The sequence below is a fragment of the Bombina bombina genome, chromosome 12, assembly GCF_027579735.1.
Source record: "Bombina bombina isolate aBomBom1 chromosome 12, aBomBom1.pri, whole genome shotgun sequence".
Classification (NCBI taxonomy): Eukaryota; Metazoa; Chordata; class Amphibia; order Anura; family Bombinatoridae; genus Bombina; species Bombina bombina.
The window spans coordinates 146381063-146404508 of record NC_069510.1 but is presented as its reverse complement, the minus strand read 5'-3'; the positions used below and the strand labels follow the sequence as shown (position 1 = coordinate 146404508).

Here is a 23446-nt window from a genome sequence, read left to right as displayed (position 1 = left end):
CGGAAACGGATCTAGTGGGGGGCAGACTTTCTCTCTTCGCCCAGGCTTGGGCAAGAGATGTCCAGGATCCCTGGGCGTTAGAGATCATATCTCAGGGATATCTTCTGGACTTCAAAGCTTCTCCTCCAAAAGGGAGATTTCATCTTTCAAGGTTGTCAACAAACCAGATAAAGGAGGCGTTTCTACGCTGTGTACAAGATCTTTTACTAATGGGAGTGATCCACCCGGTTCTGCGGTCGGAACACGGACAAGGGTTTTACTCAAATCTGTTTGTGGTTCCCAAGAAAGAAGGAACCTTCAGACCAATCTTGGATTTAAAGATCCTAAACAAATTCCTAAGAGTTCCATCGTTCAAAATGGAAACTATTCGGACAATCTTACCCATGATCCAAAAGGGTCAGTACATGACCACAGTGGATTTAAAGGATGCCTACCTTCACATACCGATTCACAAAGATCATTACCGGTACCTAAGGTTTGCCTTCCTAGACAGGCATTACCAGTTTGTAGCTCTTCCCTTCGGGTTAGCTACTGCTCCAAGAATCTTCACAAAGGTTCTGGGTTCTCTTCTGGCGGTACTAAGACCGCGAGGAATATCGGTAGCTCCGTACCTAGACGACATTCTGATACAAGCGTCAAGTTTCCAAGCTGCCAAGTCTCATACAGAGTTAGTACTGGCATTTCTAAGGTCACATGGGTGGAAGGTGAACGAAGAAAAGAGTTCTCTATTGCCACTCACAAGAGTTCCCTTCTTAGGGACTCTTATAGATTCGTTAGAAATGAAAATTTACCTGACAGAGGACAGGTAAACAAAACTCCTAAATGCTTGCCGTGTCCTTCATTCCATTCCACACCCGTCAGTGGCTCAATGCATGGAGGTAATCGGCTTAATGGTAGCGGCAATGGACATAGTTCCCTTTGCACGCCTGCATCTCAGACCACTGCAATTGTGCATGCTAAGTCAGTGGAATGGGGATTACTCAGATTTGTCCCCTATGCTGAATCTGGATCAAGAGACCAGAAATTCTCTTCTATGGTGGCTCTCTCGGCCACATCTGTCCAAGGGGATGCCCTTCAGCAGACCAGATTGGACGATTGTAACAACAGACGCCAGCCTGCTAGGTTGGGGCGCTGTCTGGAATTCCCTGAAGACTCAGGGATCATGGACTCAGGAGGAGAGTCTCCTTCCCATAAACATTCTGGAATTAAGAGCAGTTTTCAATGCCCTTCTAGCTTGGCCTCAGCTAGCAACTCTGAGGTTCATCAGGTTTCAGTCGGACAACATCACGACTGTGGCTTACATCAACCATCAAGGAGGGACAAGGAGTTCCCTAGCGATGATGGAAGTCTCAAAGATAATTCACTGGGCAGAGTCTCACTCTTGCCACCTATCAGCGATCCACATCCCATGCATGGAGAACTGGGAGGCGGATTTCCTAAGTCGCCAGACTTTTCATCCGGGGGAGTGGGAACTTCATCCGGAGGTCTTTGCCCAAATACTTCGGCGTTGGGGCAAACCAGATCTGGATCTCATGGCGTCTCGCCAGAACGCCAAGCTTCCTTGTTACGGGTCCAGGTCCAGGAACCCGGGAGCGGTTCTGATAGATGCTCTGACAGCACCTTGGGCCTTCAAGATGGCTTATGTGTTTCCACCCTTCCCGATGCTTCCTTGATTGATTTGCCAGGATCAAACAGGAGAGAGCATCGGTGATTCTAATAGCGCCTGCGTGGCCACGCAGGACCTGGTATGCAGATCTAGTGGACATGTCATCCTGTCCACCTTGGTCTCTGCCTCTGAGACAGGACCTTCTAATTCAGGGTCCTTTCAAACATCAAAATCTAATTTCTCTGAGACTGACTGCATGGAGATTGAACGCTTGATTTTATCAAAGCGTGGATTTTCGGAGTCAGTAATTGATACCTTAATACAGGCTAGGAAACCTGTTACCAGGAAAATTTACCATAAAATATGGCGTAAATACTTACATTGGTGCGAATCCAAGAGTTACTCATGGAGTAAGGTTAGGATTCCTAGGATATTGTCTTTTCTACAAGAAGGTTTAGAAAAGGGTTTATCTGCAAGTTCTCTAAAGGGACAGATCTCAGCTCTGTCCATCCTTTTACACTAACGTCTGTCAGAAGTTCCAGACGTTCAGGCTTTTTGTCAGGCTTTGGCCAGGATTAAGCCTGTGTTTAAGACTGTTGCTCCACCGTGGAGCTTAAACTTAGTTCTTAACGTTTTGCAGGGTGTTCCGTTTGAACCCCTTCATTCCATTGATATCAAGCTGTTATCTTGGAAAGTTCTGTTTTTAATGGCTATTTCCTCGGCTCGAAGAGTCTCTGAGTTATCGGCCTTACATTGTGATTCTCCTTATCTGATTTTTCATTCAGACAAGGTAGTTCTGCGTACTAAACCTGGGTTTTTACCTAAGGTAGTTACTAACAGGAATATCAATCAAGATATTGTTGTTCCATCATTGTGCCCTAACCCTTCTTCAAAGAAGGAACGACTTCTACACAATCTAGACGTAGTCCGTGCCCTGAAATTTTATTTACAGGCAACTAAAGATTTTCGCCAAACTTCTTCTCTGTTTGTCGTTTATTCTGGACAGAGGAGAGGTCGAAAAGCTTCTGCTACCTCTCTCTCTTTCTGGCTTCGTAGCATAATACGTTTAGCCTATGAGACTGCTGGACAGCAGCCTCCTGAAAGAATTACAGCTCATTCTACGAGAGCTGTGGCTTCCACTTGGGCCTTTAAGAATGAGGCCTCTGTTGAACAGATTTGCAAGGCTGCAACTTGGTCTTCTCTTCATACTTTTTCAAAATTTTACAAATTTGACACTTTTGCTTCTTCTGAGGCTGTTATTGGGAGAAAGGTTCTTCAGGCAGTGGTTCCTTCCGTGTAAAGATCCTGCCTGTCCCTCCCGTCATCCGTGTACTTTTAGCTTTGGTATTGGTATCCCATAAGTAATGGATGACCCGTGGACTGACTACACTTAACAGGAGAAAACAAAATTTATGCTTACCTGATAAATTCCTTTCTCCTGTAGTGTAGTCAGTCCACGGCCCGCCCTGTTTTTTATGGCAGGTCTAAATTTTAAATTAAACTCCAGTCACCACTGCACCCTATAGTTTCTCCTTTCTCGTTTGGTTTTCGGTCGAATGACTGGGTATGACGTAGAGGGGAGGAGCTATATAGCAGCTCTGCTTGGGTGATCCTCTTGCACTTCCTGTTAGGGAGGAGTTAATATCCCATAAGTAATGGATGACCCGTGGACTGACTACACTACAGGAGAAAGGAATTTATCAGGTAAGCATAAATTTTGTTTTTTCCACAGGGCTAGGGGAGGAAGCTAAGGACCTCTTACACCTGATGGACTGTTCTGTTGTCGGGCAGCATGGAGGTAAGTACTATACGTTTATTCATTCTGAGGAAAAAGAGTGATTATGGCACTTTACATTTATTATATGCTGCAGTGCAGCACTGGGACAAGACACCCCTTAGGTACACTCAAAAGGGGTCTTTTATTTCCAGACAGTTTGTACTGGCACTGGGGCTTTTTTGGGAGACATATCGTTGTTTGTCACGAGTATTCCAGAGGAATTTTGTTGACACCCCCTATGGGCGGGGCCTATTTTTGCGCGCTTCCTCATTCTGTTTGTGTTGAGGTTATGGTAAAGGAAGTCGCATGGGCTCTATGAACGCATGTCTGGGGCAACATATCGGACAAGCGGTAGTAGCGCTGGCTGTTAGAAGCTGAGGTGTGAAGGGGAATCCGGTTATTCTCTACTGCTCCAGCTGACATTTGTTTTTCTGTGAAAAGGAGTCAAACGGTTGTTGGTGGCAGGTAGGCACCTAAGCAGGCTGCTGAGGTATAGAAGTGTCTGGAATAATTTTTTTTTACTATCTTTAGTTTTTGTTTAACAGCAAAAATATATTTACGGTTTAACATTTAAATGTACAGGACTGTTATTTTTTTTTCTAACTTTACTGACTTTATTTTTTATTTAAATTGTACCCATTTTGAGTGGCCCTATTAGTCAAGTGCAGATACTAATATAGTCCAATTGTTAGCTTGCTAGCTCCTTTTTTGTTCCTTAAAGACACAGTTGCATTGTTTAATAAAAATAAAAAAAAGTTTTTTTTTTATTATTTTTTAATTTATGTTGTTTGAGATGGACATAGGAGCTGATCAATCTGGTGTTTGCTCCATGTGCTTGAATGCTCAGGTTTAACTACCTGTTTCTTTTTGTCCTTCTTGTGTTGAGAGGGCCTTGAGTTTCAAAGATAAGATTTTTAAGGAGCAATCCTTATCTGAGGCGGGTACTTCTCCGAGGTCTCAGGGTGAGATCCAGAGTAGGCCGCAGTTGTCTCCCCAAGTGTCCCAGGATCTATCGCCCGCTCAAGCAGTGCCATGTACTCCTGTTCTAGCTGTGGCTGGAATTACTTTAGATGACATAGCTAGGGTCATGTCGTCTTCTATTTCAGATGCATTATCTGCCCTGCCTATGTTACAGGGCAGTCGTAAAAAAAAAAGAGCAACCAGGGTGAGGTTGCTGAGGCTCTAGTGTCCTTTTCGAATACACCCTCTTAGGGATCTGAGAGAGGGGGTTCGGAATTCCTATTGGAAGTTTCTTTCTTTCTTTCTGATTCTGAAAGTTCAGCACCTTTGACAGACTCTGAGGTGGTTTCTTTCAGGGTTAAGTTGGAACACCTCCGTCTGTTACTCAGGGAGGTATTAGCAACTTTAGATGATTGTGATTTTTCTATAGTAGTGGCTTCTGAGAAATTGTGCAAGATGGATAGATATTTTGAGGTTCCATATTCAGATGTTTTTCCCGTACCTAAGAAAACTTTGGAGATTATTTCTAAGGAATGGGAAAGACCAGGTATTCCTTTTTCTCCATCCCCGGTTTTCAAGAAAATGTTTCCTGTAGCTGACGCTATACAGGAAACTTGGCAGTCGGCCTTGAAGGTGGACGGAGCTGTTTCCACCCTGGCCAAGCGTACGACTATTCCTATTGAGGACAGCTGTGCTTTTAAAGATCCTATGGACAAGAAGTTGGAAGGATTACTTAAAAGAATTTGTTTATCAGGGGTTACTGTTGCAGCCTGCCGCATGCATTGCTACGGTTACTAGTGCAGCGGCTTACTGATTTGACGCTCTCTCTGAGTCCCTCAGAACTGAGACCACTTTGTAGGAGATCCAGGATAGGATCAAGGCGCTGAAATTAGCTAATGCCTTTATCACTGATGCCTCCTTGCAAATTACCAAATTAGCAGCGAAGAGTTCAGGGTTTTCTATCTTGGCACGCAGAGCTTTATGGTTGAAGCCCTGGTCTGCGGATGTATCCTCCAAATCTAAGCTTCTGGCACTTCCTTACAAGGGAAAGACCTTGTTTGGTCCTGGCCTGAAGGAAATTATTTCTGATATCTGGTGGTAAGGCCCATCTCCTTCCTCAAGATAAGAGAGGATTACGGCTCATTCTACTAGGGCCGTGGCTTCTTCATGGGCATTCAATAATGAAGCATCTGTTGAACAGATTTGTAAGGCTGCTACTTGGTCCTCTCTGCTCACTTTTTCTAAATTCTATAAATGTGATACTTTTGCCTCAGCTGAGGCGGCTTTTGGGAGAAAGGTTCTTCAAGCAGTGGTGCCTTCTGTTTAGGTATCCTGTCTTGTCCCTCCCGTATCATCTGTGTCCTCTAAGCTTGGGTATTGTATCCCATAAGTAATGAAGATGATCCGTGGACTGGTCATGTCCTTAAGAGGAAAAGATAATTTCTCCAACATAGGTGTGTCCGGTCCACGGCGTCATCCTTACTTGTGGGATATTCTCTTCCCCAACAGGAAATGGCAAAGAGCCCAGCAAAGCTGGTCACATGATCCCTCCTAGGCTCCGCCTTCTCCAGTCATTCTCTTTGCCGTTGCACAGGCAACATCTCCACGGAGATGGCTCAGAGTTTTTTGGTGTTTAAATGTAGTTTTTATTCTTCTATCAAGAGTTTGTTATTTTAAAATAGTGCTGGTATGTACTATTTACTCTGAAACAGAAAAGTGATGAAGATTTCTGTTTGTAAGAGGAAAATGATTTTAGCAACCGTTACTAAAATCGATGGCTGTTTCCACACAGGACTGTTGAGAGGAATTAACTTCAGTTGGGGGAAACAGTGAGCAGACTTTGGCTGCTTGAGATATGACACATTTCTAACAAGACTTGGTAATGCTGGAAGCTGTCATTTTCCCTATGGGATCCGGTAAGCCATTTTCTTAATTTTCAATATAAGAATACAAGGGCTTTAAAGACTGGTAGACATTTTTCTGGGCCAAAACGATTACTATATAAGCATGTTTAATGGTTTATAACTTAGGAGAGTTATTTTAATCTTGGCAAATTGTTAAAAAAACGGACAGGCACTGTATTGGACACCTTTTTCACTGGGGGCCTTTTCTAGTCATAGGCAGAGCCTCATTTTCGCGCCACTAATGCGCAGTTGTTTTTGAGAAGCAAGGCATGCAGATGCATGTGTGAGGAGCTCAGATCCACTGAAAAAGCTTATTGAAGGCGTCATTTGGTATCGTATTCCCCTCTGGGCTTGGTTGGGTCTCAGCAAAGCAGATACCAGGGACTGTATAGGGGTTAAATGTAAAAACGGCTCCGGTTCCGTTATTTTAAGAGTTAAAGCTTTCAAATTTGGTATGCAATACTTTTAAGGCTTTATGACACTTTTGCGTATATTCAGTAAAAAAGTGTGTTCAGTTTAAAATTTAAAGAGACAGTAACGGTTTTATTTTAAAACGTTTTTTGTGCTTTGTTACCAAGTTTATGCCTATTAACATGTCTGAACTATCAGATAGACGATGTTCTGTATGTTCGGAAGCCAAGGATCCTATCCATTTAAATATATGTGATAAATGTGACAAACAAAGTAGGGACAATGATACCACTGATAATAATGTTGCCCAAAACGATTCCTTAAGTGAGGGGAGTAAGCATGGTACTGCATCATCCCCTTCTATGTCTACACCAGTCTTGCCCACTCAGGAGGCCCCTAGTACATCTAGTGCCCCAATCCTCCTTACTATGCAACAATTAACGGCTGTAATGGATAATTCTATTAAAAACATTTTAGCCAAAATGCCCACTTATCAGCGAAAGCGCGACTGCTCTGTTTTAGATACTGAAGAGCATGAGGACGCTGATGATAATGGTTCTGACATGCCCTTACACCAGTCTGAAGGGGCTAGGGAGGTTTTGTCTGAGGGAGAAATTTCAGATTCAGGAAAAATTTCTCAACAAGCTGAACCTGATGTTATTACATTTAAATTTAAATTGGAACATCTCCGCGCTCTGCTTAAGGAGGTGTTATCTACTCTGGATGATTGTGACAATTTGGTCATTCCAGAGAAATTATGTAAAATGGACAGGTTCCTAGAGGTCCCGGTGCCCCCCGAAGCTTTTCCTATACCCAAGCGGGTGGCGGACATTGTAAATAAAGAATGGGAAAGGCCCGGCATACCTTTTGTCCCTCCCCCTATATTTAAGAAATTATTTCCTATGGTCGACCCCAGGAAGGACTTATGGCAGATAGTCCCCACGGTCGAGGGGGCGGTTTCTACTCTAAACAAACGCACCACTATCCCTATAGAAGATAGTTGTGCTTTTAAAGATCCTATGGACAAAAAATTAGAGGGTTTGCTTAAAAAGATGTTTGTTCAGCAAGGTTACCTTCTACAACCAATTTCATGCATTGTTCCTGTCACTACAGCAGCGTGTTTCTGGTTCGAGGAACTAGAAAAGTCGCTCAATCAAGCATCCTCTTATGAGGAGGTTATGGGCAGAGTTCAAGCACTTAAGTTGGCTAACTCTTTTACCTTAGACGCCACTTTGCAATTAGCTAGATTAGCGGCGAAAAATTCAGGGTTTGCTATTGTGGCGCGCAGAGCGATTTGGCTAAAGTCTTGGTCAGCGGATGCGTCCTCCAAGAACAAATTGCTTAACATACCTTTCAAGGGGAAAACGCTGTTTGGCCCTGACTTGAAAGAGATTATTTCAGATATCACTGGGGGTAAGGGCCACGCCCTTCCTCAGGATAGGTCTTTTAAGGCTAAAAATAAACCAAATTTTCGTCCCTTTCGCAGAAACGGACCAGCCTCAAGTTCTACATCCTCTAAGCAAGAGGGTAATACTTCTCAAACCAAGCCAGCCTGGAGGCCAATGCAAGGCTGGAACAAAGGTAAGCAGGCCAAGAAACCTGCCACTGCTACCAAGACAGCATGAGATGTTGGCCCCCGATCCGGGACCGGATCTGGTGGGGGGCAGACTTTCTCTCTTCGCTCAGGCTTGGGCAAGAGATGTTCTGGATCCTTGGGCGCTAGAAATAGTCTCCCAAGGTTATCTTCTGGAATTCAAGGAGCTACCCCCAAGGGGAAGGTTCCACAGGTCTCAATTGTCTTCAGACCACATAAAAAGACAGGCATTCTTACATTGTGTAGAAGACCTGTTAAAAATGGGAGTGATTCATCCTGTTCCATTAGGAGAACAAGGGATGGGATTCTACTCCAATCTGTTCATAGTTCCCAAAAAAGAGGGAACATTCAGACCAATCTTAGATCTCAAGATCCTAAACAAATTTCTCAAGGTTCCATCGTTCAAAATGGAAACCATTCGGACAATTCTTCCTACCATCCAGGAAGGTCAATTCATGACCACGGTGGATTTAAAGGATGCGTATCTACCTATTCCTATCCACAAGGAACATCATCGGTTCCTAAGGTTCGCCTTTCTGGACAAGCATTACCAGTTTGTGGCACTTCCATTCGGATTAGCCACTGCTCCAAGAATTTTCACAAAGGTACTAGGGTCCCTTCTAGCGGTGCTAAGACCAAGGGGCATTGCAGTAGTACCTTACTTGGACGACATACTGATTCAAGCGTCGTCTCTACCACAAGCAAAGGCTCATACGGACATTGTCCTGGCCTTTCTCAGATCTCACGGGTGGAAAGTGAACGTAGAAAAAAGTTCTCTATCTCCGTCAACAAGAGTTCCCTTCTTGGGAACAATAATAGACTCCTTAGAAATGAGGATTTTTCTGACAGAGGCCAGAAAATCAAAACTTCTAAGCTCTTGTCAAGTACTTCATTCTGTTCTTCTTCCTTCCATAGCGCAGTGCATGGAAGTAATAGGTTTGATGGTCGCGGCAATGGACATAGTTCCTTTTGCGCGAATTCATCTAAGACCATTACAACTGTGCATGCTCAGTCAGTGGAATGGGGATTATACAGACTTGTCTCCGACGATACAAGTAGATCAGAGGACCAGAGATTCACTCCGTTGGTGGCTGACCCTGGACAACCTGTCACAAGGGATGAGCTTCCGCAGACCAGAGTGGGTCATTGTCACGACCGACGCCAGTCTGGTGGGCTGGGGCACGGTCTGGGAACCCCTGAAAGCTCAGGGTCTTTGGTCTCGGGAAGAATCTCTTCTCCCGATAAATATTCTGGAACTGAGAGCGATATTCAATGCTCTCAAGGCTTGGCCTCAGCTAGCAAAGGCCAAATTCATACGGTTTCAATCAGACAACATGACGACTGTTGCGTATATCAACCATCAGGGGGGAACAAGGAGTTCCCTGGCGATGGAAGAAGTGACCAAAATAATTCAATGGGCGGAGACTCACTCCTGCCACTTGTCTGCAATCCACATCCCAGGAGTGGAAAATTGGGAAGCGGATTTTCTGAGTCGTCAGACATTTCATCCGGGGGAGTGGGAACTCCATCCGGAAATCTTTGCCCAAATAATTCAATTGTGGGGCATTCCAGACATGGATCTGATGGCGTCTCGTCAGAACTTCAAGGTTCCTTGCTACGGGTCCAGATCCAGGGATCCCAAGGCGACTCTAGTGGATGCACTAGTAGCACCTTGGAGCTTCAACCTAGCTTATGTGTTCCCACCGTTTCCTCTCATTCCCAGGCTGGTAGCCAGGATCAAACAGGAGAGGGTATCGGTGATCTTGATAGCTCCTGCGTGGCCACGCAGGACTTGGTATGCAGATCTGGTGAATATGTCATCGGCTCCACCGTGGAAGCTACCTTTGAGACAGGACCTTCTTGTTCAAGGTACGTTCGAACATCCGAATCTGGCCTCACTCCAACTGACTGCTTGGAGATTGAACGCTTGATTTTATCAAAGCGAGGGTTCTCAGATTCTGTCATTGATACTCTTGTTCAGGCTAGAAAGCCTGTAACTAGAAAAATCTACCATAAAATATGGAAAAAATATATCTGTTGGTGTGAATCTAAAGGATTCCCATGGAACAAGATAAAAATTCCTAAGATTCTATCCTTTCTTCAAGAAGGTTTGGAGAAAGGATTATCTGCAAGTTCTTTGAAGGGACAGATTTCTGCTTTATCTGTTTTACTTCACAAAAAGCTGGCGGCTGTGCCAGATGTTCAAGCTTTTGTTCAGGCTCTGGTTAGAATCAAGCCTGTTTACAAACCTTTGACTCCTCCTTGGAGTCTCAATTTAGTTCTTTCAGTTCTTCAGGGGGTTCCGTTTGAACCCCTACATTCCGTTGATATCAAGTTATTATCTTGGAAAGTTTTGTTTTTGGTTGCAATTTCTTCTGCTAGAAGAGTTTCAGAGTTATCTGCTCTGCAGTGTTCTCCTCCTTATCTGGTGTTCCATGCAGATAAGGTGGTTTTGCGTACTAAACCTGGTTTTCTTCCGAAAGTTGTTTCTAACAAAAATATTAACCAGGAGATAGTCGTGCCTTCTTTGTGTCCGAATCCAGTTTCAAAGAAGGAACGTTTGTTGCACAATTTGGATGTAGTTCGTGCTCTAAAATTCTATTTAGAGGCTACAAAGGATTTCAGACAAACATCTTCCTTGTTTGTTGTTTATTCTGGTAAAAGGAGAGGTCAAAAGGCAACTTCTACCTCTCTCTCTTTTTGGCTTAAAAGCATCATCAGATTGGCTTATGAGACTGCCGGACGGCAGCCTCCTGAAAGAATCACAGCTCATTCCACTAGGGCCGTGGCTTGCACATGGGCCTTCAAGAACGAGGCTTCTGTTGATCAGATATGTAAGGCAGCGACTTGGTCTTCACTGCACACTTTTACCAAATTTTACAAATTTGATACTTTTGCTTCTTCTGAGGCTATTTTTGGGAGAAAGGTTTTGCAAGCCGTGGTGCCTTCCATCTAGGTGACCTGATTTGCTCCCTCCCATCATCCGTGTCCTAAAGCTTTGGTATTGGTTCCCACAAGTAAGGATGACGCCGTGGACCGGACACACCTATGTTGGAGAAAACAGAATTTATGTTTACCTGATAAATTACTTTCTCCAACGGTGTGTCCGGTCCACGGCCCGCCCTGGTTTTTTAATCAGGTCTGATGATTTATTTTCTCTAACTACAGTCACCACGGTATCATATGATTTCTCCTATGCAAATATTCCTCCTTTACGTCGGTCGAATGACTGGGGAAGGCGGAGCCTAGGAGGGATCATGTGACCAGCTTTGCTGGGCTCTTTGCCATTTCCTGTTGCGGAAGAGAATATCCCACAAGTAAGGATGACGCCGTGGACCGGACACACCGTTGGAGAAAGTAATTTATCAGGTAAACATAAATTCTGTTTTATGCTTACCTGATAAATTTGTTTCCTCTTGGACATGACGAGTCCACGGCCCGTCCTGTTTTTTTCAGACAGGATGTTGTTTTTCTAAACTTCAGACAACTCTGCACCTTTAGTTATTCCTTTCTCTTACTAACTTCGGTCGAATGACTGGGTTGGTGGGGAAGGGAGGAGCTATTTAACAGCTTTGCTGTGGTGCTCTTTGCCGCCTCCTGTTGACCAGGAGGAGAATATCCCATAAGTAATGAAGATGATCCGTGGACTCGTCATGTCCAAAAGGAAACAAATTTATCAGGTAAGCATAAATTTTCTTTTTAAAATACATACACACACACACACATATATATATATATATATATATTTTTTTTTTTTTTTTTTTAAAAAGATGTTTCCTGTTGCTCACTCCATTTGTGACTCATGACGTACGGTGCCTAAAGTAGAAGTTGCTATCTCTACTCTAGCTAAAAGAACCACTATTCTTATAGAGGATCCCATGGATAAGAAGCTAGAGGCTTACTTAAAAAAGATGTACATCCACCAAGGTTTACAGTGGCAACCTGTGGCAAGTATAGCTAAGGTTGCGGGAGCAGCATCTTATTGTTGCGAAGCCCTGTCCGATCTAATATTAGAAGAGACTACGATAGAGGAGATCCAAGATAGAATCAAAGCTCTTAAACTGGCCAATACTTTTATCTGTGATGCCAACATGCAGGTAATTAGACTGGTAGCTAAGATTTCTAGATTCACTGTTCTAGTTTGCAGAGCTCTGTGGTTAAAATCTTTGGCAGCTAATGTATCTTCAAAGGCCAAGCTTCTGGCTTTAACTTATAAGGGTAAGACCCTATTCGGTCCTGGTCTGGCGGAAATCATTTCAGAGATTACAGGTGGAAAGGGATATTTCCTACCTCAGGACACGAAGAATAGACCTAAGGGTTGACAGACTTCTAATTTTCGTTCTTTTTGCAACTTTAAGGGACAGAAGTCTTCCTCCTCTTCTTCCAATCCAGGTCCTCCTGGAAGTCCAGTCAACCTTGGAATAAGGGAAAACAAAACAAAAAGCCTTCCACTGACTCTAAATCAGCATGAAGGATCCGCCCCGGATCTGATTTTTGATCAAGTGGGGGGCAGGCTTTTCTTTTTTTCAACAGCTTGTATACGAGATGTTCCAGATCTATGGGCTGTGGACATAGTATCCCAGGGTTACAAAATAGCATTCAAGTCTTGTCCTCCAAGGGGCAAATTTCTCCTGTCAAGACTAACCTCAAACCAGGTAAAAAAGGGAGGCCTTCTTAATTTGTGTAGAGGACCTATCCTCCTGGGGGTTATTGTACAAGTCCCTCTAGAGGAACAAGGGCAAGAATTTAATTCAAATCTATTTGTGGTTACCAAAAAGGAGGGAACCTTCTGTCCAATCCTAGATTCATAGTGCCTCAACAAATTCCTCAGGGTTCCGTCCTTCAAGGCGGAAACTATTCGTTCCATTCTTCCATTTTTTCAGGAAGGTCAGTTCATGACAACTATAGACCTAAAGGATACATATTTACATGTTCCCATTCACAGGGATCATCACCAGTTTCTAAGGTTTGCCTTTCTGGACAAGCATTTCGGCTCCCAGAATATTCAAAAAGGTTCTGGGGGCTCTTTTGGCAGTGATCTGATCCCAGGGTATTGCTGTGGTGCCTTATCTAGACAACATCTTGGTTCAGGCATCATCTTTTCAACTAGCAAAATCTCATACAGAGATGGTGTTGTCTTTTCTACGTTCCCACGGGTGGAAAGTGAATCTGGAAAAGAGTTCTCTAGTTCTAGCTACAAGAATGTGTTTCCTAGGGACAATCAGATTCCCTGTCCATGAAGATTTTCCTGACGGATGTCAGAAAATCCAAACTTCTTGCTTCTTGCCTTTCTCTCCAGTCTGCTATTCGTCCATCAGTGGCCCAATGAATGGAGGTGATTGGTCTGATGGTGGCTTCCAGGGACATCATTCCTTTTGCTCGGTTCCATCTGCAACCACTGCAGCTTTGCATGCTCAATTAATGGAACGGAAACCATTCAGATTTATCCCTGAAGATAAAACTAGATCCCCCCCTAACAAGAGACTCTCTCTCTTGGTGTATTTCACAGGAACATCTGTCTCGAGGCACTTGCTTCCTGAGACCTTCTTGGGTGATTGTGACTACGGACGCCAGCCTGTTAGGCTGGGGAGCTGTTTGGGGTTCTCTAAAAGCTCAGGGCCTGTGGTCTCGAAGAGTCTTCTCTTCCTATAAACATCTTGAAAATGAGAGTAATCTTCAATGTCTTGACAGCGTAGACTGCATTATCTTTAGTCCGGTTTATCAGATTCCAGTCGGACAACATTACCTCTGTGGCTTACATCAACCATCAGGGGGGAAAATTGGACTTCCTTGGCCATGAAAGAGATGTCTCGCATTCTGCAGTGGGCGGAAGCTCACGATTGTCTCTCATCTGCCATCCACATTCCAGGAGTGGACAATTGGGAGGCGGATTTTCTGAGCAGACAGACTTTTTCCTCCCGGGGAGTGGGCTCTCCATCCGGATGTGTTCTCAAGGATAACCCTCATGTGGGGGGGTTCCAGAGTTGGATCTGATGGCGTCTCGTCAAAACGCCAAGCTTCCAAGGTACAAATTAAGATCAAGAGATCCTCAGGCCTCTCTGATAGATGCTCTGGCAGTTCCTTGGAATTTAGGTCTAGCATACCTGTTTCTTCCGTTTGCTCTCCTTCCACGAGTCATTGCTTGTATCAAACAGGAGAATAGCGTCTGTAATTATAATAGCTCCTGCTTGGCCTAGCAGGATCTGGTTTGCGTATCTGGTGAAGATGTCATCTCTTCCACCTTGGAGGTTACCTCGGAGGAAGGACCTTCTAATTCAGGTTCCATTCCTCCATCCAAATCTAGATTCTCTGAAGCCGACTGCTTGGAGATTGAACACCTAGTCCTGTCGAGACATGTTTTTTTTGAAGCGTCATTGATACTATGCTTCAGGCTCGTAAACTGGTTTCTAACAAAACTATTTTCCTCTAGAAGACAAACCAGGCACTATATTTTCCTGCATTCTTCCTCCAGAAATTCACTCAACTAGTCTGGAGCAAAATGCTTTTACCCATTTGATTAGCTGTTTATGCAAAAGGTGAAAATGTATTCTAAAATCTCAACTTGCTCCTAAAACATTCTCCATTCCTCAACAAAAATATAACATTTGCAATAGCGCAAAATCTCAACTTGCTTAACTTTCTCAAAAGGATGAAATCAGCAGAGGTGCCTATGATTGCCATGTGTATAAATATATGGCTGACATTTGGAAACTAGAAGAATATCAAATAAAACATAAATTCAAGCATATATACAACATTATGGTATACTCCTAGGGATCTTATCTTTTATGGTCAGTTTGAAGATGAATAGGTATACTGGTATTTTATTTTCATTTGTAGATGCACGCTGCTTCCCCCTCCCCACTGCTCTCAAGCTGCACGCTGCTTCCCCCTCCCCACTGCACGCTGCTTCCCCCTCCCCACTGCTCTCAAGCTGCACGCTGCTTCCCCCTCCCCACTGCACGCTGCTTCCCCCTCCCCACTGCACGCTGCTTCCCCCTCCCCACTGCTCCCAAGCTTCACGATGCTTCCTCCTCCCCACTGCTCTCAAGCTGCACGCTGCTTCCTCCTCCCCACTGCTCCCAAGCTGCACGTTGCTTCCTCCTCCCCACTGCTCCCAAGCTGCACGCTGCTTCCCCCTCCCCACTGCACGCTGCTTCCCCCCCCCCCACTGCTCCCAAGCTTCACGATGCTTCACCCCCCCCCCCCCACTGCTCTCAAGCTGCACGCTGCTTCCTCCTCCCCACTGCATGCTGCTTCCCCTCCCCACTGCTCCCAAGCTGCACGATGCTTCCCCCTCCCCACTGCTCTCAAGCTGCACGCTGCTTCCCCCTCCCCACTGCACGCTGCTTCCCCCTCCCCACTGCACGCTGCTTCCCCCTCCCCACTGCACGCTACTTCCCCTCCCCACTTCACGCTGCTTCCCCCTCCCCACTGCTCCCAAGCTGCACACTGCTTCCCACTCCTCACAAGCTGCATGCCGCGTCCTGAACCCCACTGCTCACAAGCTGCTTCCCACTGCTCACAAGTTGCACGTTGAATCCCAAACCCCACTGCTCACAAGCTGCGTGCTGCTTCCCACTGCTCACAAGCTGCGCGCTGCTTCCCACTGCTCACAAGCTGCGCGCTGCTTCCCACTGCTCACAAGCTGCGCGCTGCTTCCCACTGCTCACAAACTGCGCGCTGCTTCCCACTGCTCACAAGCTGCGCGCTGCTTCCCACTGCTCACAAGCTGCGCGCTGCTTCCCACTGCTCACAAGCTGCGCGCTGCTTCCCACTGCTCACAAGCTGCGCGCTTGCCCGCCAACCCCATTTTTTTTTCGACAAATTTCAAAGTTATGTCTATTTCCACTCCTGTATCATGTGACAACCATCACCCAATCACAAATGCATATACTCTGAATTCTTGCACATGCTCAGTAGGAGCTGGTGCCTTAAAAAGTTTAAATATAAAAAGACTGAGCACATTTTGTTAATAAAAGTAAATTGGAAAGTTGTTTAAAATTGCATCGTCTATCTGAGTCATGTAAGTTTAATTTTGACCTGTGTCCCTTTAAAACAATATATGAATTTTGTCTGAATAGTCAGGTGGTATCTGTGATCACCTTGCAAGAAAAAAACTGCACATTGGGGTCTCTCTAATCTAGATTATAAACCCAAAAGCCTGTACGGGCCCCTATATCACATGTGACTACCATTGATGACTATTTAGTCAGATCACCGCAGTAACAGCACTGGTCACTGGGCCATTTTCAGAATTATTTACTAAAATCCAAGCAAAAATTATACATTTCTTTTTTTTTTGCCACTGATATCTCACATGCCATGAATTATAAATATTATAATGTGCATATTGTGAATTTGCTTGACATGTGTGGGTCACTCACTGACATTTTACCTACAATAAGATTTAAATGTAGTTGGCAAAAAAGCTCAAATTTGGCTCAGCGTTGGGGTGTGAAAAAGTCTCAGCAGCAAAAGGGTTAAATGCATTTTAATTTTAAATAGAAATATTTTTTTCAGAGCACGTGCATTATTAACACATGCAGCCTTGTGTGTAGTGTATTGTCATCTATGACTCTGTTTTCATCATACAGCCACTGATGACTCCCTGAGCAGGTGCAATGTTTTAATGAGGGTGTGTGATACAAACAGCATATGTACATATGCCCCATAAACATTGATAACTATTACTGGACACATTTGTTTATACAAATGTTACACAAATGCTTTTATTCATGTGGTCATGCACATTTTACATTTTTCTGTTATTCACTTTAAATGAAGTGAAATTCAATACATATATGATGAAGCTGTCATACTGATCGTGGTACTGAAGATTGTCTGCTTCCTGTATTGTATTTAATGCAGAACATTGTTTTACCTTACAGTATGGACATTTTATCTGCTGACCATTTATTGAGCATTTTTTGTATTTTTACTTTGTTCTATATACAGTGTTTACATATAACTTCATATTCTTCTAATGATTATTATTTTGTATTTGTTGTTCAGGTGACGCTCTTTGTATATTCTGACGTTCTGCTCCTAACCAAGGAAGATGAGCCAGGCCGCTGCAATGTGCTGAGGAATCCGCTCTATCTAGAAAACGTCAGATTACAAGAAGGTGAGCCATCATTTCTGACTTGTTTAAAGGCCGGAAGTTAAAAGGACGTAATCGGCGATTGTTTGCATGTAACGGTGTGTTTCACTTCTGAAAAGTGGTTACACATATAGGACCAGATTACAAGTGGAGTGCTAATTAACGCTCCCGCTAAAGCGTTAATTGCGCTAGAAGTAAGCTTTTTGTCTGGTTGCGCTTATATTATAAGTTAAAAGTAAACTGTTTTCGCTTGTGCATTAACCAGACAAGCCTAAAAAGCCAAACTTACAATATTGCGTGCATGTTCACGTATTCCTCCATAGAAATCCAATGGAGGAAAAAATACCCAACACCTCATTCTCGCGCAAACCTGATTGCATGTTCTCATGTGCGCTAACCCAACATGAAAATATGAATATTTCACATTCCAGTGTTCTGCACAGAGAAGAATATGTTCTACTTATATTTATTTATATATATATATATATATATATATATATATATATATATATATATATATATATATATATATATAATGTCTTGGAGGGATGATTTATTTTTTTGCATAGATATATAGCTATATATACATACATGATTATACATAGGTATAGATATGTACAAATTTCTGTACTCTTTTGCGCTTTCTCCCCCTCTCTTTTGCTCTCTCATTCCCCCCTCTCTTTTGCTCCCTCTCCCCCCTCTTTTGCTCTCTCTCCCCCCCCTCTTTTGCTCTCTCTCCCCCCCTCTTTTGCTCTCTCTCCCCCTCTCTTTTGCTCTCTCTCCCCCCCTCTTTTGCTCTCTCCCCCCCCTCTTTTGCTCTCTCTCCCCCCCTCTTTTGCTCTCTCTCCCCCCCTCTTTTGCTCTCTCTCCCCCCCTCTTTTGCTCTCTCTCCCCCCCTCTTTTGCTCTCTCTCCCCCCCTCTTTTGCTCTCTCTCCCCCCCTCTTTTGCTCTCTCTCCCCCCCTCTTTTGCTCTCTCTCCCCCCTCTTTTGCTCTCTCCCCCCCCCTCTTTTGCTCTCTCCCCCCCCTCTTTTGCTCTCTCCCCCCCCTCTCTTTTGCTCTCTCTCCCCCCCCTCTCTTTTGCTCTCTCTCCCCCCTCTCTTTTGCTCTCTCTCCCCCCTCTCTTTTGCTCTCTCTCCCCCCTCTCTTTTGCTCTCTCTCCCCCCTCTCTTTTGCTCTCTCTCCCCCCTCTCTTTTGCTCTCTCTCCCCTCCTCTCTTTTGCTCTCTCCCCCCCCCCCCTCTTTTGTTCTCTCTCCCCCCCTCTTTTGCTCTCTCTCCCCCCCTCTTTTGCTCTCTCTCCCCCCCTCTTTTGCTCTCTCTCCCCCCCTCTTTTGCTCTCTCTCCCCTCCTCTTTTGCTCTCTCTCCCCCCCTCTTTTGCTCTCTCTCCCCCCTCTTTTGCTCTCTCTCCCCCCCTCTTTTGCTCTCTCTCCCCCCCTCTTTTGCTCTCTCTCCCCCCCTCTTTTGCTCTCTCTCCCCCCCTCTTTTGCTCTCTCTCCCCCCCTCTTTTGCTCTCTCTCCCCCCCTCTTTTGCGCTCTCTCTCTCCCCCTCTCTTTTGCGCTCTCTGTCCCCCCATCTCTTTTGTGCTCTCTCTCCCACTCTCTTTTGGGCTCTCTCTCCACTTCTCTTTTGCGCTCTCCCCCTCTCATTTGCTCTGTCTCTCTCCCCTTTTTTTGCTCTCTCTCCATCCCTCTTTTTTGCTCTCTCCCCCCTCTCTTTTGCTCTCTCTCTACCCCCTCTCTTTTGCTCTCTCTCTCCCCCCTCTCTTTTGCTCTCTCTCTCTACCCCCTCTCTTTTGCCCTCTCTATTGCGCTCTCTCTCTCCCCCTCTTTTTCTTTCTCTCCACCTCTCTATTGCTCTCTCTCCATCCCTCTATTTTGCTCTCTCTACCCCTCTTTCTCTCTCTTCCCTCACTTTTGCTCTTTCGCCTCTTTTGCTCTCTCTCCCCCTTCTCTATTGCTCTTTCCCCTCTCTTTTGCTCTCTCTTCCCCTCTCTTTTGCTCTCTCTTCCCCTCTCTATTGCTCTCTCTCCATCCCTCTATTTTGCTCTCTCTACCCCTCTTTCTCTCTCTTCCCTCACTTTTGCTCTTTCGCCTCTTTTGCTCTCTCTCCCCCTTCTCTTTTGCTCTCTCTCCCCCCTCTCTTTTGCTCTCTCTTCCCCTCTCTTTTGCTCTCTCTTCCCCTCTCTTTTGCTCTCTCTTCCCCTCTCTTTTGCTCTCTCTTCCCCTCTCTATTGCTCTATCTCCTCCTCTCTATTGCTCTCTCTCCCCACTCTCTATTGCTTTCTCTCCCCCCTCTCTCTTGCTCTCTCTCTCCCCCCCTCTATATTGCTCTCTCTCTCCCCCCACTCTCCCCCTCTCTTTTGCTCTCTTTCTTTCCCCCTCTTTTTCTCTCTCTTCCCTTTATTTTTCTCTTTCTCCTCTTTTGCTCTTTCCCCTCTATTTTACTCTCTCTCCCTCCTCTCTTGTGCTCTTCCTTCCTCTATTTAGCTCTTCCCCCTCTATTTAGCTCTTTCCTATCTCTTTTTGTCTCTCCCCCTCTCATTCTATTTCTCTCCCCTCTCTCGCACCCGGCCACACTCTCGGCCACACCCACATTCGCCCCACCGCTGCAAACGGCATATCAGGTAAGGCCAGGTGTGTTTGTCCTCGTGCTGTCTCTACTGCGCATGCATCTTCGGGCAAACACACTTGGCCTTTTATATAATAGGATGTGTGTGTGTGTGTGTATATGTGTGTGTGTGTATATATATATATATATATATATATATATATTTATATAATGTGTGTACATATATGTGTGTACATATGTATTTGTGTTTATAAGCAGGTATATCTGTAAATAAACATATAAATACATATGTATACATATATGGTGTGTGAGAATTCCTTTCCTTCCTAGGCCTAGAAAATGCAATCCAAGTTCAGTAACTGAGGCTGTAGACGAACTTGTGCAACCACCAAACTAGCCATACCACACTGATGGAGCGAGTTTCTAGAAGTGTTCTTTAGGGACCAAACATCTGGAATACAGGAGCATCTGGGCAAGATCCACTTTAGAAGCCATCTCAGAGAGGAATCTACTCTCAGCCCACCACCCTCAGATACTCAGCCACCTTCTAGTTTAACAAGTTACTATAGGACAGAGTAATTCAAATGGTTCTGATCTCTTGGCGGTTCCTGGATTTCTACACTCCCCTGTACCTGATCACGGAGGTCCATAATGGATCTCAGAACTCTCATTTAGTTACCTGGGACCTATAAAGAGTTTTATTTAAAAAAAAATTCTTTTTTTTTTAAGTTCACAGAACCCCAATTCTTTATTAATCACAGCTTGCTCACAATGACATACAGGTAAATGTATCTATCCGACAGTTACCTTTGCTTCTATACTGGACATCTAAGGAGGCACATTATTGCTCCACTGTTGCTAACATCACTTTGAAAACGCAAGTACTATATACTGCAATCAGTTCTTTTTTTATCAATTGTTACTATCAGTAACGAATAAGGGAGACGTCCCTGCACTTTTAGATACATATGTTTTAATATTTGTTTTAATATTTGCTTACTACTTGACATATTGTTTTAGACTTCTGTTTTAATAAATTGTATCTATATTTGTACCCTCTTTGCATCTTTCATTCTTCTAGTTGACTATATTATATCAATATATATATATATATATATTGCTATTATCCACATATTTTTTTAGTACTGGTTACCTACACAGCACTCACCACCATTCCTAATATTAGGTTTTATATTCACACTACACGCCGTCACATTGCTTTATTTATAGATAAACAGTCTCCTCTCAAACCCTCGCTTTTAGCGCTTATATAAAGACCGTTTAAACAAAGTGTAAAGCTTACAAAATATTTTGTATGATTAGGCAATGACCGACCTTCCTACCACTACATAATTGTATGGTTTATATGCAGTATCCAAATGGAAAAAGTGGGTGTTTTTTGGAAAGTTTCGGCAAATTCAATTTTGAAAAGTTAGACAACACCGAAAGCCTGTAACAGGACATGTAAGGTTATGAAATAACTTGCATAATGCAATACTTGTATTTTTTAACAAAAATGTAAATATTTACAAAATAAGACCCAAACAAATTTTTTTTAAACATCAAGCAAATCATTCTGCAAAGAGACCGCTTTTTTTTATATATTTTTTTTTTCATAATGAGTTCTTGTTTTTTTTTTTTTTTTTTTCTTTTTGTGATGTCATACATTTTCCATACTGATATCGCATGATCCGTAATTATATAGGCAAGGAAATTACTTCTGGTGGTCTATATTCAGCCAGAGAGTTCTTCAATCAGTTCCTTGTTTCGGCGTACTTCAGCAGCATGCCTCTCCTTCTCTTGAAGACGCTCCAAGAGGGAAGCTAAATAGGCTTCACGGTTTTCTTTGATCTGTTCCATTTTCAGTATCAGCCTTTCCTTTGCCATTTTGCTAAAATTATTGTTCTCTTCAAGCGCCTTTTGTAGAACTTCTCTCTCATGTTCTCTCTTTTCTGCCAATTGCTTTAGGATTTGGGCCTCTTGGATCTTTCGTCTTTCCTCTGCAGCTTCAAGCTTAGCTTGGATATCTTCTAGGGAGACATCTTTCTTCTTTGGAGAGGCCAGAGTCCGAGGAGCTTCTGAGACTGGAGATGGTGGCTTTAAGATAAGTTCAAAAGCCTGGCCAGATGAATGCTTGTTGAGCTGTTTCACTTCCATGTCATCATACGTATATGCAGGGATATTGCGAGGTTCTGGATAAAAACAGGAGCAGATCAGGGAGAGCATAGAGAGCTCCTTCATCTTTTCTTTGTAGGCCATTGCTGTTTTAGCCATAGTGATATATGCAGGTGCTCAAAGGTTGTGAATGCAAGGGGTCCAGCTACAGAGTTATATTAATTTTGCAGTGGGAGATCAGCATTTCCAGTTTACAGCCATACAATTTGTTAATGGAAAACATGATTCCTCTAGCTTTACTACTTCTTCTGAAAGGAATATTTGTTCTACACTATCTAGAATACGTATTTTAAATGTTTTTGTCCTGACAAAAGGGAGGTGAAAGGCAAAGCTCTCAATATCATTCATGTGGTCCACTGCCTTCATATTTGTTTTAAATGGACTAAGAACATCAGAAAGAGGAACCGTTTCTTTAACAAGACATGGCTTCCTTTATAGTCCAAGATATTACAAGATCCTATCAGCGCAGGCAAGAACCTGTTCCAGAAGGGCTCCGAGCACAATTCACTAGCGCTGTATACACGTCACGGGCTCAGAGCACAATTCACTAGCGCTGTATACACATCACGGGCTCAGAGCACAATTCACTAGCGCTGTATACACATCACGGGCTCAGAGCACACTTCACTAGCGCTGTATACACATCACAGGCTCAGAGCACACTTCACTAGCGCTGTATACACATCACGAGCTCAGAGCACAATTCACTAGCGCTGTATACACATCACGAGCTCAGAGCACAATTTACTAGCGCTGTATACACATCACGGGCTCCGAGCACAATTCACTAGCGCTGTATACACATCACGGGCTCAGAGCACAATTCACTAGCGCTGTATACACATCACGGGCTCAGAGCACAATTCACTAGCGCTGTATACACATCACGGGCTCAGAGCACAATTCACTAGCGCTGTATACACATCACGGGCTCAGAGCACAATTCACTAGCGCTGTATACACATCACGGGCTCAGAGCACAATTCACTAGCGCTGTATACACATCACGGGCTCAGAGCACAATTCACTAGCGCTGTATACACATCACGGGCTCAGAGCACAATTCACTAGCGCTGTATACACATCACGAGCTCAGAGCACAATTCACTAGCGCTGTATACACATCACGGGCTCAGAGCACAATTCACTAGCGCTGTATACACATCACGGGCTCAGAGCACAATTCACTAGCGCTGTATACACATCACGGGCTCAGAGCACAATTCACTAGCGCTGTATACACATCACGGGCTCAGAGCACAATTCACTAGCGCTGTATACACATCACAAGCTCAGAGCACAATTCACTAGCGCTGTATACACATCACGGGCTCAGAGCACAATTC

The 23446-nt window shown here is 44.1% G+C and overlaps 2 protein-coding genes across 3 annotated transcripts in view; one reads left to right on the top strand and one right to left on the bottom strand.

The window, feature by feature from the left end:
- The window catches only part of RGS3 (regulator of G protein signaling 3), a 1044909-nt gene that overhangs the window by 682229 nt on the left and 339234 nt on the right, over positions 1–23446 (top strand). For both annotated transcript variants that reach the window (XM_053695840.1, XM_053695841.1), the window contains one exon: positions 17268–17379. In XM_053695840.1, coding sequence (XP_053551815.1) covers positions 17268–17379 — 112 coding nt within the window. The remainder of the gene's footprint in view (positions 1–17267; positions 17380–23446) is intronic.
- LOC128642947 (stathmin-2) lies at positions 21536–22245 on the bottom strand. The gene has a single exon (XM_053695847.1). The coding sequence runs from the start codon at positions 22197–22199 to the stop codon at positions 21660–21662; it is 540 nt and encodes a 179-aa protein (XP_053551822.1). The 5' UTR covers positions 22200–22245; the 3' UTR covers positions 21536–21659.

Bases quoted from the DNA above. Each gene is read 5' to 3' on its own strand.
- LOC128642947 (XM_053695847.1), bottom strand. From the start codon at position 22,199: ATGGCTAAAACAGCAATGGCCTACAAAGAAAAGATGAAGGAGCTCTCT.